Raw genomic sequence first — 14666 nt, 5'->3', positions numbered from 1 at the left:
TGAAATTATTGACTTTCGATATGAAGGGAAGGCAGAGGACAGTGGTACTAGCGTTGGAAGCAGGTTTGTGATGAAAGAAATTTCGTTTAAAATAGGCACAGTTGATAAAATGTAAGGGATAACCAAGGCGAGTGAATGAACTGCAAATAAAGGGAATTTCAGTCTAGAAACTGAGGGCCACTGATGCGTAGAGCGCGGAGGAAGAGAGAGACGAGGACATTTGTCTTAAAAGAAGGAGGATGGTAAGAAAAGAAGTGAATGTATATACAACTATGCATTGGTTTACGGTAGACAGAGAAAGGGAAACCGGCCACAGAGCTCTGAAGTTAAAAATGTCAAGAAAAGGAAGGAGAGAATTAGATTTCTATTCAACTTTGAAATTGATAGAAGGAACCAGATTGTTAAGAGAGGAGAGGAAAGGCTGGAAAAGACTAAGGTCATGATGCCATAAAACAAAAATGTCAGCAACATAGTGGAGCCAGAGAGCGGTACAAGTATCAATAGTGGTCGAATATCACAAGTATCAATACGATCATCTTCTTAAAACCTCCAGCTGTTCCATCAGTTTTGGTCCAACCACTTGGGATAGGCGGTAGCGCGACGGTCTCGTTTCATGCTGGTCGACGTTCAATCTCTGACCGTCCAAGTGGTTGGGCATCATTCCTGTCCCCGTCCCATCCCATATCCTTATCTTGACCTTTTCCAAGTGCTATATAGTCGTAATGGCTTGACTCTTTCCCCCCCTAATAATTTCCTTCCTCTTCTATCAGTTTGGCTGTATTAAACGCGTTAAACAAAATACACCAAACAGTTTTATCTCTGACCCTTTCAAGTTCGACACACAGCGCTCTGAAAATTAAAACATTGAATTTTGATGCATCGAAGCAGCTTCACTTTGTGGCTCAGCGAAGCGGCTTCTCTTTGTGACTCAGCGAAGCGGCTTCTCTTTGCATCAACATATTTACAGCATTGTTTTATCCGATGAGATCGTTCCAGCTGTCAAAGGTCGGCTCTGAGAGCAGCGTCTGGCTCCAACACAAACGAAAATAAAATAGTTAAAAAGATGGCAACACCGTTCCTAAAGTTATTGTGTGATCGCAGGGCGGGATCAAGTGCCAGGGTGGGGGGTGGGGGGGGGGGGGTGGCTTCCATGTACTCTCAAAGGTGACCATAGGGTGGGGATCAAGTGCCAGAGTGTGGGGGGCTTCCATGCACTCTCCAAGGTGACCGTAGGGTGGGGATCAAGTGCCAGGGTGTGTGGGGGCTTCCATGCACTCTCAAAGGTGACCGTAGGGAGCCGGTCGGCCGAGCGGACAGCACGCTGGACTTGTGATCCTGAGGTCCCGGGTTCAATCCCGGGCGCCGGCGAGAAACAATGGGCAGAGTTTTTTTCACCCTATGCCCCTGTTACCTAGCAGTAAAATAGGTACCTGGGTGTTAGTCAGCTGTCACAGGCTGCTTCCTGGGGGTGGAGGCCTGGTCGAGGACTGGGCCGCGGGGACACTAAAGCACCGAAATCATCTCAAGATAACCTCAAGGAGGGTGGGGATCAAGTGCCAGGGTGGGGGGTGGCTTCCATGCACTCTCAAAGGCGACCGTAGGGTGGGCAGCTCCACTCAGTGTTCTGACAATATAAAGCGTACCCTTGGGCATGGTGAGAATGTGAAATAGGATAGCGAGACGGGCGGGAATATGTATCGCCCTCTTCTACCCCCTAAAATTCTTCCACTCGCTTTCTTCCCTCCAATAACACCTCTCACTCTCCATATTCCTTCACCCTAATATTCCTCCACTCTCATTACCCCCCCCCCCTCCATTACCCCCACTTGGGCTGGACGGTAGAGCGACTTCATGCTGGTTGGCCAACAATCCCCGACCGTCGAAGTGATTGGACACCATTCCGTTCCCCTGTCCCATCCCAAATCCTTATCCTGACCTCTTCTAAGTGTTATATAGTCATAATTGCTTGGTGCATTCCCCTGATAATTCCCTCCCTTCTCCCTCCCTTAATGATCCCTCCATTCTTCCTTTTCCCTTCCCTTAACATCCCTTCACTCTCTCCTTTCTCTCCACTTAACATATCTCCACTCTCCCACTTTCCTTCCTAAAAACATAACTCCACTCTCTTTAACGTCCATTCCATAACATCCCTCCACTCTCCCTCTTCCCGTCTCTGACATCCCTCCCCTCTCACTCTCCTGTAGCCTCCCCCTCCCCCTCCACTTGGGTTGGACGGTAGAGCGTCATGCAGGTTGGCTTTCAATTCACAACCGTCCAAGTGGCTGTGCATCATTCCTTTTCTTCGTCCTATTTTACATCCTAATTCTCATCCTCTTTCCAAGTGCTATACAGTCGTAATGGCTTGGCACTTTCTCCTGATAATTGTTGTTGTTGTCCCCCCACTCTCCATTTTCTCTTGCGCTAACATCCGTATCATCTTCTTCCCTCCCCCTAACTTCCCTCCACTCTCCCTCTTCCCTCCCCCTAACTTCCCTCCACTCTCCCTCTTCCCTCCCTTAACACTAACATTAAGTTGGAATGCAACAGAGTCACCTAGAGAGCTCCCATATCTGCAACTCCAGTACGGGACATCCGTTTTGTACAAACTGACGCACAAATGTGCAACTAACTACTAACATCAAATTTAATTAATAATTTTGAGGAGAATTACCAGGGTTCGTCATTTCTAAATAGTGGACTCCGACCCGTGTTTCTCCACCTTGAAATTATGTCGGAAAACATAATTACTATATATAATCATGTAAAGAAATTTGGGTTTCGTGGCATCTCTTAGAAAATGTGACCTCTAGCCAAGTTACCTAATTTCTAATTACCTATAAAATTTATATCCAATAATCTTTAAAACGCCAGTCTGCAGACCAGAATATATAAAAAAATCTCCAATCCTGGATGTAATTAAATCACAAATAAAAAAAACGACACGTTCCCATTGTCGAAATTCCCATTCCCATCCTAGGCGGGACATATATGATTTGGCATATTTCCATTCACGTAATGCGCTGTTCACTTAGCAGCAAGTAGGTACTGAGGAGTTAGTCAGCTTGTTGTGGAGTTGCATCCTGGGTGGGGTCAGTAATTCGACCCCAGGGAGGGGGGGGGGGAACCTCGATAAAAACCTAATGTGTATAAATACACTCTGACTGCCTGTCCCCCGACACAGTGAATTAAAGCACAAAGACTGAACCGTTTCCTGGGGACACGTCCCCTGGAATGGTAGTGAGGGACACGTCCCCTGGAATGGTAGTGAGGGACACGTCCCCTGGAATGGGAGTGAGGGACACGTCCCTTGGAATGGTAGTGAGGGACACGTCCCCTGGAATGGTAGTGAGGGACACGTCCCCTGGAATGGGAGTGAGGGACACGTCCCCTGGAATGGTAGTGAGAGACACGTCCCCTGGAATGGGAGTGAGGGACACGTCCCCTGGAATGGTAGTGAGGGACACGTCCCCTGGAATGGGAGTGAGAGACACGTCCCCTGGAATGGTAGTGAGGGACACGTCCCCTGGAATGGGAGTGAGGGACACGTCCCCTGGAATGGTAGTGAGGGACACGTCCCCTGGAATGGTAGTGAGGGACACGTCCCCTGGAATGGGAGTGAGGGACACGTCCCCTGGAATGGGAGTGAGGGACACGTCCCCTGGAATGGTAGTGAGGGACACGTCCCCTGGAATGGGAGTGAGAGACACGTCCCCTGGAATGGTAGTGAGGGACACGTCCCCTGGAATGGGAGTGAGGGACACGTCCCCTGGAATGGGAGTGAGGGACACGTCCCCTGGAATGGGAGTGAGGGACACGTCCCCTGGAATGGGAGTGAGGGACACGTCCCCTGGAATGGGAGTGAGGGACACGTCCCCTGGAATGGTAGTGAGGGACACGTCCCCTGGAATGGGAGTGAGAGACACGTCCCCTGGAATGGTAGTGAGGGACACGTCCCCTGGAATGGGAGTGAGGGACACGTCCCCTGGAATGGTAGTGAGAGACACGTCCCCTGGAATGGGAGTGAGGGACACGTCCCCTGGAATGGTAGTGAGGGACACGTCCCCTGGAATGGTAGTGAGGGACACGTCCCCTGGAATGGGAGTGAGGGACACGTCCCCTGGAATGGGAGTGAGGGACACGTCCCCTGGAATGGTAGTGAGGGACACGTCCCCTGGAATGGGAGTGAGAGACACGTCCCCTGGAATGGTAGTGAGGGACACGTCCCCTGGAATGGGAGTGAGAGACACGTCCCCTGGAATGGGAGTGAGGGACACGTCCCCTGGAATGGAAGTGTGGGACACGTCCCCTGGAATGGGAGTGAGAGACACGTCCCCTGGAATGGGAGTGAGAGACACGTCCCCTGGAATGGGAGTGAGGGACACGTCCCCTGGAATGGGAGTGAGGGACACGTCCCCTGGAATGGGAGTGAGGGACACGTCTCCTGGAATGGTAGTGAGGGACACGTCCCCTGGAATGGTAGTGAGGGACACGTCCCCTGGAATGGGAGTGAGGGACACGTCCCCTGGAATGGTAGTGAGGGACACGTCCCCTGGAATGGGAGTGAGGGACACGTCCCCTGGAATGGTAGTGAGGGACACGTCCCCTGGAATGGGAGTGAGGGACACGTCCCCTGGAATGGGAGTGAGGGACACGTCCCCTGGAATGGGAGTGAGAGACACGTCCCCTGGAATGGGAGTGAGGGACACGTCCCCTGGAATGGTAGTGAGGGACACGTCCCCTGGAATGGTAGTGAGGGACACGTCCCCTGGAATGGGAGTGAGGGACACGTCCCCTGGAATGGGAGTGAGGGACACGTCCCCTAGAATGGTAGTGAGGGACACGTTCCCTGGAATGGGAGTGAGAGACACGTCCCCTGGAATGGTAGTGAGGGACACGTCCCCTGGAATGGGAGTGAGAGACACGTCCCCTGGAATGGGAGTGAGGGACACGTCCCCTGGAATGGAAGTGTGGGACACGTCCCCTGGAATGGGAGTGAGAGACACGTCCCCTGGAATGGGAGTGAGAGACACGTCCCCTGGAATGGGAGTGAGGGACACGTCCCCTGGAATGGGAGTGAGGGACACGTCCCCTGGAATGGGAGTGAGGGACACGTCCCCTGGAATGGAAGTGAGGGACACGTCCCCTGGAATGGTAGTGAGGGACACGTCCCCTGGAATGGGAGTGAGAGACTCGTCCCCTGGAATGGGAGTGAGGGACACGTCCCCTGGAATGGGAGTGAGGGACACGTCCCCCGGAATGGGAGTGAGGGATACGTCCCCTGGAATGGGAGTGAGGGACACGTCCCCTGGAATGTGCGTGAGGGACACGTCCCCTGGAATAGGAGTGAGGGACACGTCCCCTGGAATGTGCGTGAGGGACACGTCCCCTGGAATAGGAGTGAGGGACACGTCCCCTGGAATGGGAGTGAGGGACACGTCCCCTGGAATGGGAGTGAGGGACACGTCCCCTGGAATGGGAGTGAGGGACACATCCCCTGGAATGGGAGTGAGAGACACGTCCCCTGGAATGGGAGTGAGAGACACGTCCCCTGGAATGGGAGTGAGGGACACGTCCCCTGGAATGGGAGTGAGAGACACGATTAATTGAAAGCATCAAGTCTTGCCTGCGAGCACACGAGCACAAGACCATGAAAACTTGCCAGGAATATTAGCGTTGAAGGACGCCCGAATCTCATGTTGTCAACACGACTTCGCTAGCCATAAGGGAAGTGTTCTGAACCCGACTGACCTGTTATATCTTATCATTTGTGGCCATTAAACATTCAGGTTGACCGGTTATGGGCATGGCGGGCCACCCGGAACGGGTAAACTTAAATTAATTAGATATAATTATCTATATATATATCTTGCCCCTGATATAACCGTCATTAATACGATTATTACGATGTGACTAATTGACAGGTGAAACAAAAGGGGAAGGTGATGTCATTACAGGCTGATTCCACAGGGAGACTCAGCTCATGCTACGTAGATGTGTCTATTGCTTATTAACCAGCCAACATTCTACATAATAGCTAAGGTCATATATTTATGTTACTAACCTAGTTTGGCATAGGTAAGATTAGGTTAGGTTTGGCATAGTAGAATAACTATTAGTAGTGAATTTTATATCAAACTATTAAATTCGATTTTGTATAGTATATTTAAATCCTCCAACCTGTGAAGAAGAGATATGTGTGGGGAAATTAGATTCATACAGTCCACTAAAGAATCATACAGTCCACTAAAGAATCATACAGTCCACTAAACAATCATACAGTCCTCTAAAGAATCATACAGTCCTCTAAAGAATCATACAGTCCACTAAAGAATCATGCTGTCCTCTAAAGAATCATACAGTCCACTAAAGAATCATACAGTCAACTAAAGAATCATACAGTCCACTAAAGAATCATTCAGTTCACTAAAGAATCATACAGTCCTCTAAAGAATTATAGAGTCCAATAAAGAATCATACAGTCCACTAAAGAATCATTCAGTTCACTAAAGAATCATACAGTCCTCTAAAGAATCATAAAGTCCAATAAAGAATCATACAGTCCACTAAAGAATCATACAGTTCTCTAAAGAATCATACAGTCCACTAGAGACTCATACAGTCCACTAAAGAATCATACAGTTCTCTAAAGAATCATACAGTCCTCTAAAGAATCATACAGTCCACTAAAGAATCATACAGCCCTCTAAAGAATCATACAGTCCACTAAACAAGCATACAGTCCTCTAAAGAATCATACAGTCCTCTAAATAATCATACAGTCCACTAAAGAATCATACAGCCCTCTAAAGAATCATACAGTCCACTAAACAAGCATACAGTCCTCTAAAGAATCATACAGTCCTCTAAAGAATCATACAGTCCACTAAAGAATCATACAGTCCACTAAACAATCATTCAGTCCTCTAAAGAATCATACAGTCCTCTAAAGAATCATACAGTCCACTAAAGAATCATACAGCCCTCTAAAGAATCATACAGTCCACTAAAGAATCATACAGTCCACTAAAGAATCATACAGTCCACTAAAGAATCATACAGTCCACTAGAGAATCTGGGCGACTGTTCCGCCACGGATATATAGCATCGCAATAGAGATATAATAGTACTAGTGAAGACAAGAGCAATGAAGTCAAAACATGTAATTGAAGGATTAAAACAATATTATTGGGAGGAAAATACCACATACCCTGGTGACACACATGTCTCATCACATGTCCTGGTGAGACACATTTCTCACCATATGTCCTGGTGAGACATGTAGAGTGAGATATGAACGAGTGTGAATAAGATGTCTGGCAGTGAAGTGATTCAGACCAGAGGCCCACCTACGACAGAAGACTTCGCGACTAACAGAACAAAGGTTTGTAAACCCCTTAATTGTGCAGTCAAGATGATAGGATAGCTTGGCTGATAAGTACTTTTTAAGTACGTCAATCATACGGTTTATGGTGATATTTAATATCACAGTAAAACTTGGCCATAACTCAAAAGCCCGCACAATAAATCTTACGAGACTATAAACAGCCCCTCTCACCTCTTTCCCACACCCATCTCACTCTGTATACTCACAGCCACCCACCAACCCCCCAAGCTCGCACACTCACACCAACTCACATAAACATCCCAAACTGAACCCACTCACTCCTCCCACCTCCTTCCTTCCCTCACTCCATCAACCTCCCTTCCTCCCTCGTTCCATCCATCCCTTCTCTCTCTCTCTCTCTGGAAAGAGAGAGAGAGAGAGAGAGAGAGAGAGAGAGAGAGAGAGAGAGAGAGAGAGAGAGAGAGAGAGAGAGAGAGAGAGAGAGAGAGAGAGAGAGAGAGAGAGAGAGAGAGAGAGAGAGAGAGAGAGAGAGAGAGAGAGAGAGAGAGAGAGAGAGAGAGAGAGAGAGAGAGAGAGAGAGAGAGAGAGAGAGAGAGAGAGAGAGAGAGAGAGAGAGAGAGAGAGAGAGAGAGAGAGAGAGAGAGAGAGAGAGAGAGAGAGAGAGAGAGAGAGAGAGAGAGAGAGAGAGAGAGAGAGAGAGAGAGAGAGAGAGAGAGAGAGAGAGAGAGAGAGAGAGAGAGAGAGAGAGAGAGAGAGAGAGAGAGAGACAGAGAGACAGAGAGAGAAAGTTAAGAGAAAGAGAGTTACTCAACTTGGGAAAGTGAAAGAGAGTTACTCAACTTGGGAAAGTGAAAGAGAGTTACTCAACTTGGGAAAATGATCAAACATGGAAGGGAGAAGAGTGGCAGGTGTAAGGGATGGTTGGGGTAACCCAGTTAGGGAGATATTCACCCAAGTATGGTGGGAAATCAGCGTTGAGGGCAGCAAAAGAGGAGATAAAAGTCGTCAAAGAAAACCTTAGTCAGGCTCACGATTAGACAACAATCATTCGGCTAGAAGATGAGCATATATCAATGGAAAGGGCTTAAACAGAAATCCACAATGTAGAAATACCACAAAATACCCTATCGTCAGTGACCACATTGTAGAAAGAAGACATGAAGGACACCACCACATCACAGGAGGCAGCAAGGTGCACCAGTCACACATCATAAGATGGTGGACAAAAGACGTTAAGGTCCGTCCTGGCCCATTATCAAATCATGTCTTTATAATGGTCCAGAACGGACCGAAATGTCGTCGTTTCTCCTCTTCTGTTGTGTGGTTTGGTCATCATATCTTACGCCATGTTACTTTGACTCATCGTCTGCAGGTGCACTAATCAGCTTCTGACAAGAAAAGATCAGTGGCAGTAGTAGGCTTATAAAGAACAATAAAGCTCCAATCAGGCAGAGTGGAAAGTTATGGACAGAGCTCCAGTGATAGATGTTAAAAAGTGTTACAGCTGGAGGGTGCGGGAAAATGTGAAGAGGCTTTCTGGCTAGGCTGGTACAAGAAAGAGAGAGCTCGAATGATGAAGATCGTGTTCCTCTTCATGTTTGTTCGTCTTTTGTGGTCTCGTTTATGAATAACAAAGTAGTGCCAACTGTTATGCATAAAGGGATTTAAAAATGTATTCCTTCACAGAGACATGGCAAGGGACTAGTGTTATGAACCCCATATAGCCTCGTGATGTAGGCCCTGCCCCAGTGAGAATTATTCCTCACTTGGTCCTTCAGAGGTTCTGGAGGAATTATTTAACACAAGACATTGTCGTTGGATATTACTGAAGAAAAATTGAGGCAGATGCGACGTCACTTGCTAATGTGGAGATCAGAGGGAGAGCACGAACTTCATCGCTCCAGAGGAACGAGAATATTGTGATGTTATGGAGAGGAATCTACAGGAATCCTCGAAAGAAACAAGAGTTGTGAGCAGTAAGACGAAGAGTTGTGGTGTGTCTTGCGAAGTGGCGACGAGGAGGGCGGCCTGGAGCCTCTTGAAGTTATCTTGAGATGATTTCGGAGCGTTCCCGCGGCTCGGTCCTCGACCAGGCCTCCATTTTGTTATACACCCCAGGAAGCAGACCGTAGCAGCTGTCTAACTCCCAGGTACCTATGTACCGCTAGGTGAACAGGCCCATCAGGGTGAAAGAAACTCGGCCAATTTGTTTCCCCCTCCACCGGGGATCGAACCCAGAACCTCAGGACTACGAATCCCGAGCGCTATCCACTAAGCTGTCAGGCCCCTGTGTGGGGGGGGGGGGAGGTCGTTCCCTGATGGTTCACTGTGGTAGACCAAAAGATGAGGCCTGTGTATCTTTGAAGGGGATCTGTTGGCAGGTAAACTGAGTTGTACCTGTGCTTTAACCCCACACTCAAGTCAAGACTTAGAGAAGTCGACAGTGCCAGTCAAAGGAAGAATTGTGGGCGACCCGGAAGGCACCATTTTGACGTGGTGCAGCAAGAGTCGTCATTCCTGCAATGTTTCAGTAAGAGCCTTTAATTACCATAAGTTGCCTAGTGCAGAGAAGATAAGTGCCCATGATCTTTTATTGAGGTTCACGAGTGCAAAATAGTCATGCATGTAGTGATAATAAAATAATATAAGGAACTTAAGATAAAATAGCACGATAAAGGCGAGAGAGACACACTCGCACAATGGTGGTCGGTAGTTGAATAAAGAGGCTCGCCTGCAGGTGGAGGTTCTCGGTGTGGACTCGCCCAGAGAGGGGAGTACCTCCTCAGTGGGGACCGGCTGATGACTATCGGGCGTCGGAGTTTTAGTTTAAAAATTTTATACCCACTTTAGGGTGAGTTATATTTTAACCATTTTATACTTGATTATGGAAGGAGATTATTTTGTTAAGGTAAACTTGCAGGTTCATGTATGGTGGACGCAGTTCGCACTTGGTGGAAGTAGTATCGTTTATGGGAGCTATAAGAAATTTATACTTACTCGAGGACCAACCGATGAGTGATTATACTATGGGTTTGAGGGAAGATCAATCAGCAGGGAGGAAGCCTGTTTGCTAACTAGGGAAATTAATCTACAAGACGTAATAAAGAGAACTGGTTGGTCGTCTGTGTGAGGTTGTGAGAGGAATAAATATATGTTTGTGCATTTAATGCAGTTAAAAGAGGTGAGAGTATTTGTTCATTATGATCATTAATTGATATGTGGAATCCGAGCTTAGATGGCGAAGAGACTCCTGCACAGCCAATTGATAAGGAAGAGCAAGCAGCAGCCTAGTGATGAATATTTTGTTAAATGGAGATCGTATGGAAGTATAGTGTATATAAGTACATACAGACGGGACAATAGTATACTAAAAGGCGGGTGCCTGAGTTAAGGAGAAAACAGGAAAGTCACCGTTGTTTAGTTGGGTGTGAACACATGACAACGGGTGATTTATGAGCCGAGTTCCCGCCATAGTGACGTCAAGCCCCTTCCCCGTAGTTTAGCTCGTTGCCGGGTGAATCTCCAGTGAGTGATCTGACTTAAGTGCTGAGCCACAAGTTGCAGCACGATAGTGTGTGGTGCCCTGCTGGTGTTCTGGTTGTTGGTTGATTGTTATATTTTGTTGTATTTATAAGTGGATCCCTGGTAAGTTGGGAGCCCTGATAACGAGTGAATCATGGCAGCAGATGCTAGGTAGAAGCTCGCTGAGAGAGTAGAGAACCGGGGGACTACAGTCCTGAACTCCCCTTCCCCCCCCCCCCCCCCATGCTTGCCCACTCACACGGAGAGTGGGAAACCCCTACCTGCAGGTCAGCACCCCAAAAGCATAATACGTATATTATTGTATGTTGTATAAGGAATACAACAATCCCCTAAAGAAACCCTCCTCGACCCGAGCCCCATTCAATTGTCCACCCAACCTTTCCTCCCCCTTTCACCACATACCCTTCATGATCCCCTCTTCCCTTGGCTCAACCCCCCTCCCCCCCACCCCCACCCAGATTCCTCTGAGGCTATGTTAACCAAAACAACAGTGAAAGACAGGTGATGAAACTGAGAACAGGTGAGGATAGCTACACAGAGAATGACAATGAAGTGTGTGAAGAACTCACACGAGATCAAGCTCATGTGAGAACTTACACACGGAGAACTCAAACAAGAGATTCCAGGAACTCATCAGAGTAGAACGAGAAGAGGCTCCTGAACTGTTAGAGGTCGTCATAAACCAGGCAGTTTTGGAAGGGTTCAAAATTACATAGAGATGAATTTAGGAGGTATCTGTTAGATCTGGACATGGACCCGATGTAATCCCTCTATGGACACTAAATAAGTGTGCAGAAGAATTTTGCATGTCACGTTCCATGGTGTATAACAAGTCACTGGAAACAGGAGACCTGCCAGATATATGGAAGAGAGCTAATGTAGTCCCAATATACAAAAAGAGCGACAGGCATGAGACACCAATCTTCTACAGTCCCTAACTTGTATACCATGCAAGGTTATGGAGACGATTGTGAGAAAAAGCCTAGTAGCAGATCAGGAAGGAAAGGACTTCGTAGCCCACCACCAACAAGGGTCCAAGGATGTCAAATCTTGCCTCATGATCTAGTAAAGTTCTACGACTAGGTGACAAAGATTATGGAAGAAAGAGAGGGTGGGCAGACTGCATTTCCTAGGACTGCCGGAAAGCTTCTGTCACAGTACCCCATAAGAGGCTGGTGCATAAGTTGGAGAAACTGGCAGGAGTAATAGCAGGGTGTTCCAGTGGATAAATGCGTACCTAAGTAATAGGAAGCAGAGGTTTACTGTGAGGGGTGAGAATTAAAATTAAAGGGGTCAGAATTAGGCGCAGTCACCAGCGGTGTCCCACAAGGTTGTGTACACGAACCCATCGTGTTTCTGATACGTAAATGATATTCCAGAGGGTATAGACTCATTCCTCTCAATGTTTGCTGACGATGCCAAAATTAAAGAGAAGGATTAGGATAGCATGAGGCTACAAGATGATCTAGACAAACTAAGAAATGGTCCAACAAATGGCTTACCCGAATATATGTAATAATAATAAAGACAGTTGTAAGGAGCAAGAGTCCTGATACAAGGTACCATTTGGGAGATTAAATCCTTCAAGAATATGGATGAAAGATCGTGGAGTTGACATCACATCGGACCTGTGCCCTGAAGCCCCACATCAACAAGATATCATCAACGGGCTATGCTAGGTAGGCCAATATATGAACTGCCTTTAGAAACTTGAGTTAGAAACTACTTAGAACCTAATATAACACGTATGTCAGACCAATCCTGGAGTATGCAGCTTAAGCATGGAAACTGTATCTAGTCAAGCAGAAGACTAAATTGGAATAGGTCCAGAAGTTTGCCACCAGACTAGTATACGAACTGACGGCATGAGCTACGATTAAAGACTAATGAGAACAAAACCTCACGTTGCTGGAAGAAAGAAGAGTTAGGGGAGACGTGGTCAACACATACAAGATTATCAGAAGAATTGATAGAGTAGATAAAAACGGTTTATTTAACGCCGGTGGTACACGTACAAGGGGACACAAGTGGAAACTCAGTTCTCATGAGTCCTAGAGACGTTAAAAAGATTTGTGTTAGTATCATATAGTTAATAAATGAAATGCATTAGGCGGTGATGTGGTGGAAGCTGACTCCATACACAGTCTCAAATGTAGATATGATGAGCCCAATAGAATCAGGAACCTGTACACCAGTTGATTGATGGTAGAGAGGCGGGACTAAAGAACCAAAGCTCAACCCCTGCAAGCACTGTTATGTGACTACAACTAGGTGAGTATGCACACATAACAAAAACAATATATATATTCTTTAGGCATGTATATTTATTGCACTAGTTTATCGCACCATTAATCCGGAGGAAAACTGTATGCATTTGGTATTTATATAATTTTATTTTAGGGGTAAAAAGTAAATTTATTCTTCCAGTACGACTATTTTTTTATCGCTTAGATATTGAAAACCCAAACCTTGGTAAAACCATTTTACTGATCATAAAGCAGCCGACACAGTGCAGCCGGCTGGCAGTAGTGGCAACACTGAGGGTCATATCCCCCGCCTCCAGGGCTCACTCCCTGCTGATCTGCTCATCCTCACTACATTTCCTTGATGTCCGCACGTAAGGATTAGTAATTCCTATTGGTGCAGACTATTCACTTTATTGTGTACGTATATCATCAATGTCATACATTAAAGAATCTTCATTCCTCCAGTTATTATCGAAAATATATGATCTTATAAAATTTACACTTCAGCATCATGTTAGTGGAATTAAAAATAATATTATGCATAGCCCTAACCTACACAGGGAGTTGCATAGAGAGACAAACAGACTGATTGGTTTTCATATTTAATACACATGAAAAGTATAATTTCACACATATAGAAAAGCATATAATCTTATCATGCCCCAACATAATTATGCAATTTTTATAAACCATAGACAAGTAAATTTCCAGCAAATCAACATATTCACACACACACACAGCTTTGGTGTAGCTTTGCTACTAAGAGAAGGTTGGAGTTTCGAAGAGATGGTAATTCAGAACTGTGAAGGTTTCAGTGACTACATATCAGGCACCATAGCAACTGGAGGACAGAAAATTATAGCAGTAGTCACATATAACCCCCCACCGAATGACAGAAGACCCAGACAGGAATATAATAGAAACAACTTGGCCACCATCAATATAATAGAGAGAGCAGCTTCTGTGGCTAGCAGGAACGGATCCAGGCTACTAATCATGAGAGACTTCAACCATGGGAAGATAGATTGGGGGAACAGAGACCCACATGGAGGCCCAGACACATGGAGAGCTAAGCTGCTGGATGTGGCAACAAGAAGCTTTCTAAGTCAACACGTCATGGGAACCGACAAGAACGAGAGGAGGGGATGAACCAGCCTTGCTTGATCTGATATTTACCCTAAATGAGTCGGATATAAGGGAAGTTAAGTTGGAAGCCCCTTGGAAATGAGTGATCATAGTGTATTGAGCTTTGAGTACCTGGTTGAGCTAGGAATTATCACCCCCAAAAAAGAACTGGGAAACAAAGGGCTGGCGTACCGAAAGGGAAACTATGAGGAAATGAATAAATTCTTATGGGATGGATATACATTGGGACACAGAACTCGGAACCAAGTCCGTACAAGACATGATTGACTATGTCACCCAAAAATGTCAGGAGGCTGTAAGCAGGTTTGTCCCAGCCCGACAGGAAAAAACAGAGAAGCAAAGGAAGAATCCGTGGTTTAATAGGGAATGTATGAAAGCAAAGGAGC

At 46.5% G+C, this 14666-nt stretch overlaps 1 protein-coding gene across 1 annotated transcript; it reads right to left on the bottom strand.

The window, feature by feature from the left end:
- Positions 1-3185: 3185 nt before the first annotated feature.
- Positions 3186-11297, bottom strand: LOC123756823 (putative uncharacterized protein ENSP00000383309). Its single transcript, XM_045740228.2, has 2 exons — positions 11291-11297; positions 3186-5575 (listed from the first exon to the last, which is right to left on the bottom strand). Exons 1-2 carry the CDS (start codon positions 11295-11297, stop codon positions 3186-3188), a joined length of 2397 nt encoding a protein of 798 aa, XP_045596184.2.
- Between the last annotated feature and the right edge of the window lie 3369 nt (positions 11298-14666).

Source organism: Procambarus clarkii, chromosome 1 (genome assembly GCF_040958095.1).
Source record: "Procambarus clarkii isolate CNS0578487 chromosome 1, FALCON_Pclarkii_2.0, whole genome shotgun sequence".
In the NCBI taxonomy this organism is placed as follows: domain Eukaryota; kingdom Metazoa; phylum Arthropoda; class Malacostraca; order Decapoda; family Cambaridae; genus Procambarus; species Procambarus clarkii.
Note: the sequence above shows the minus strand (reverse complement) of the source record. Positions and strands in the feature narration are given on the sequence as shown.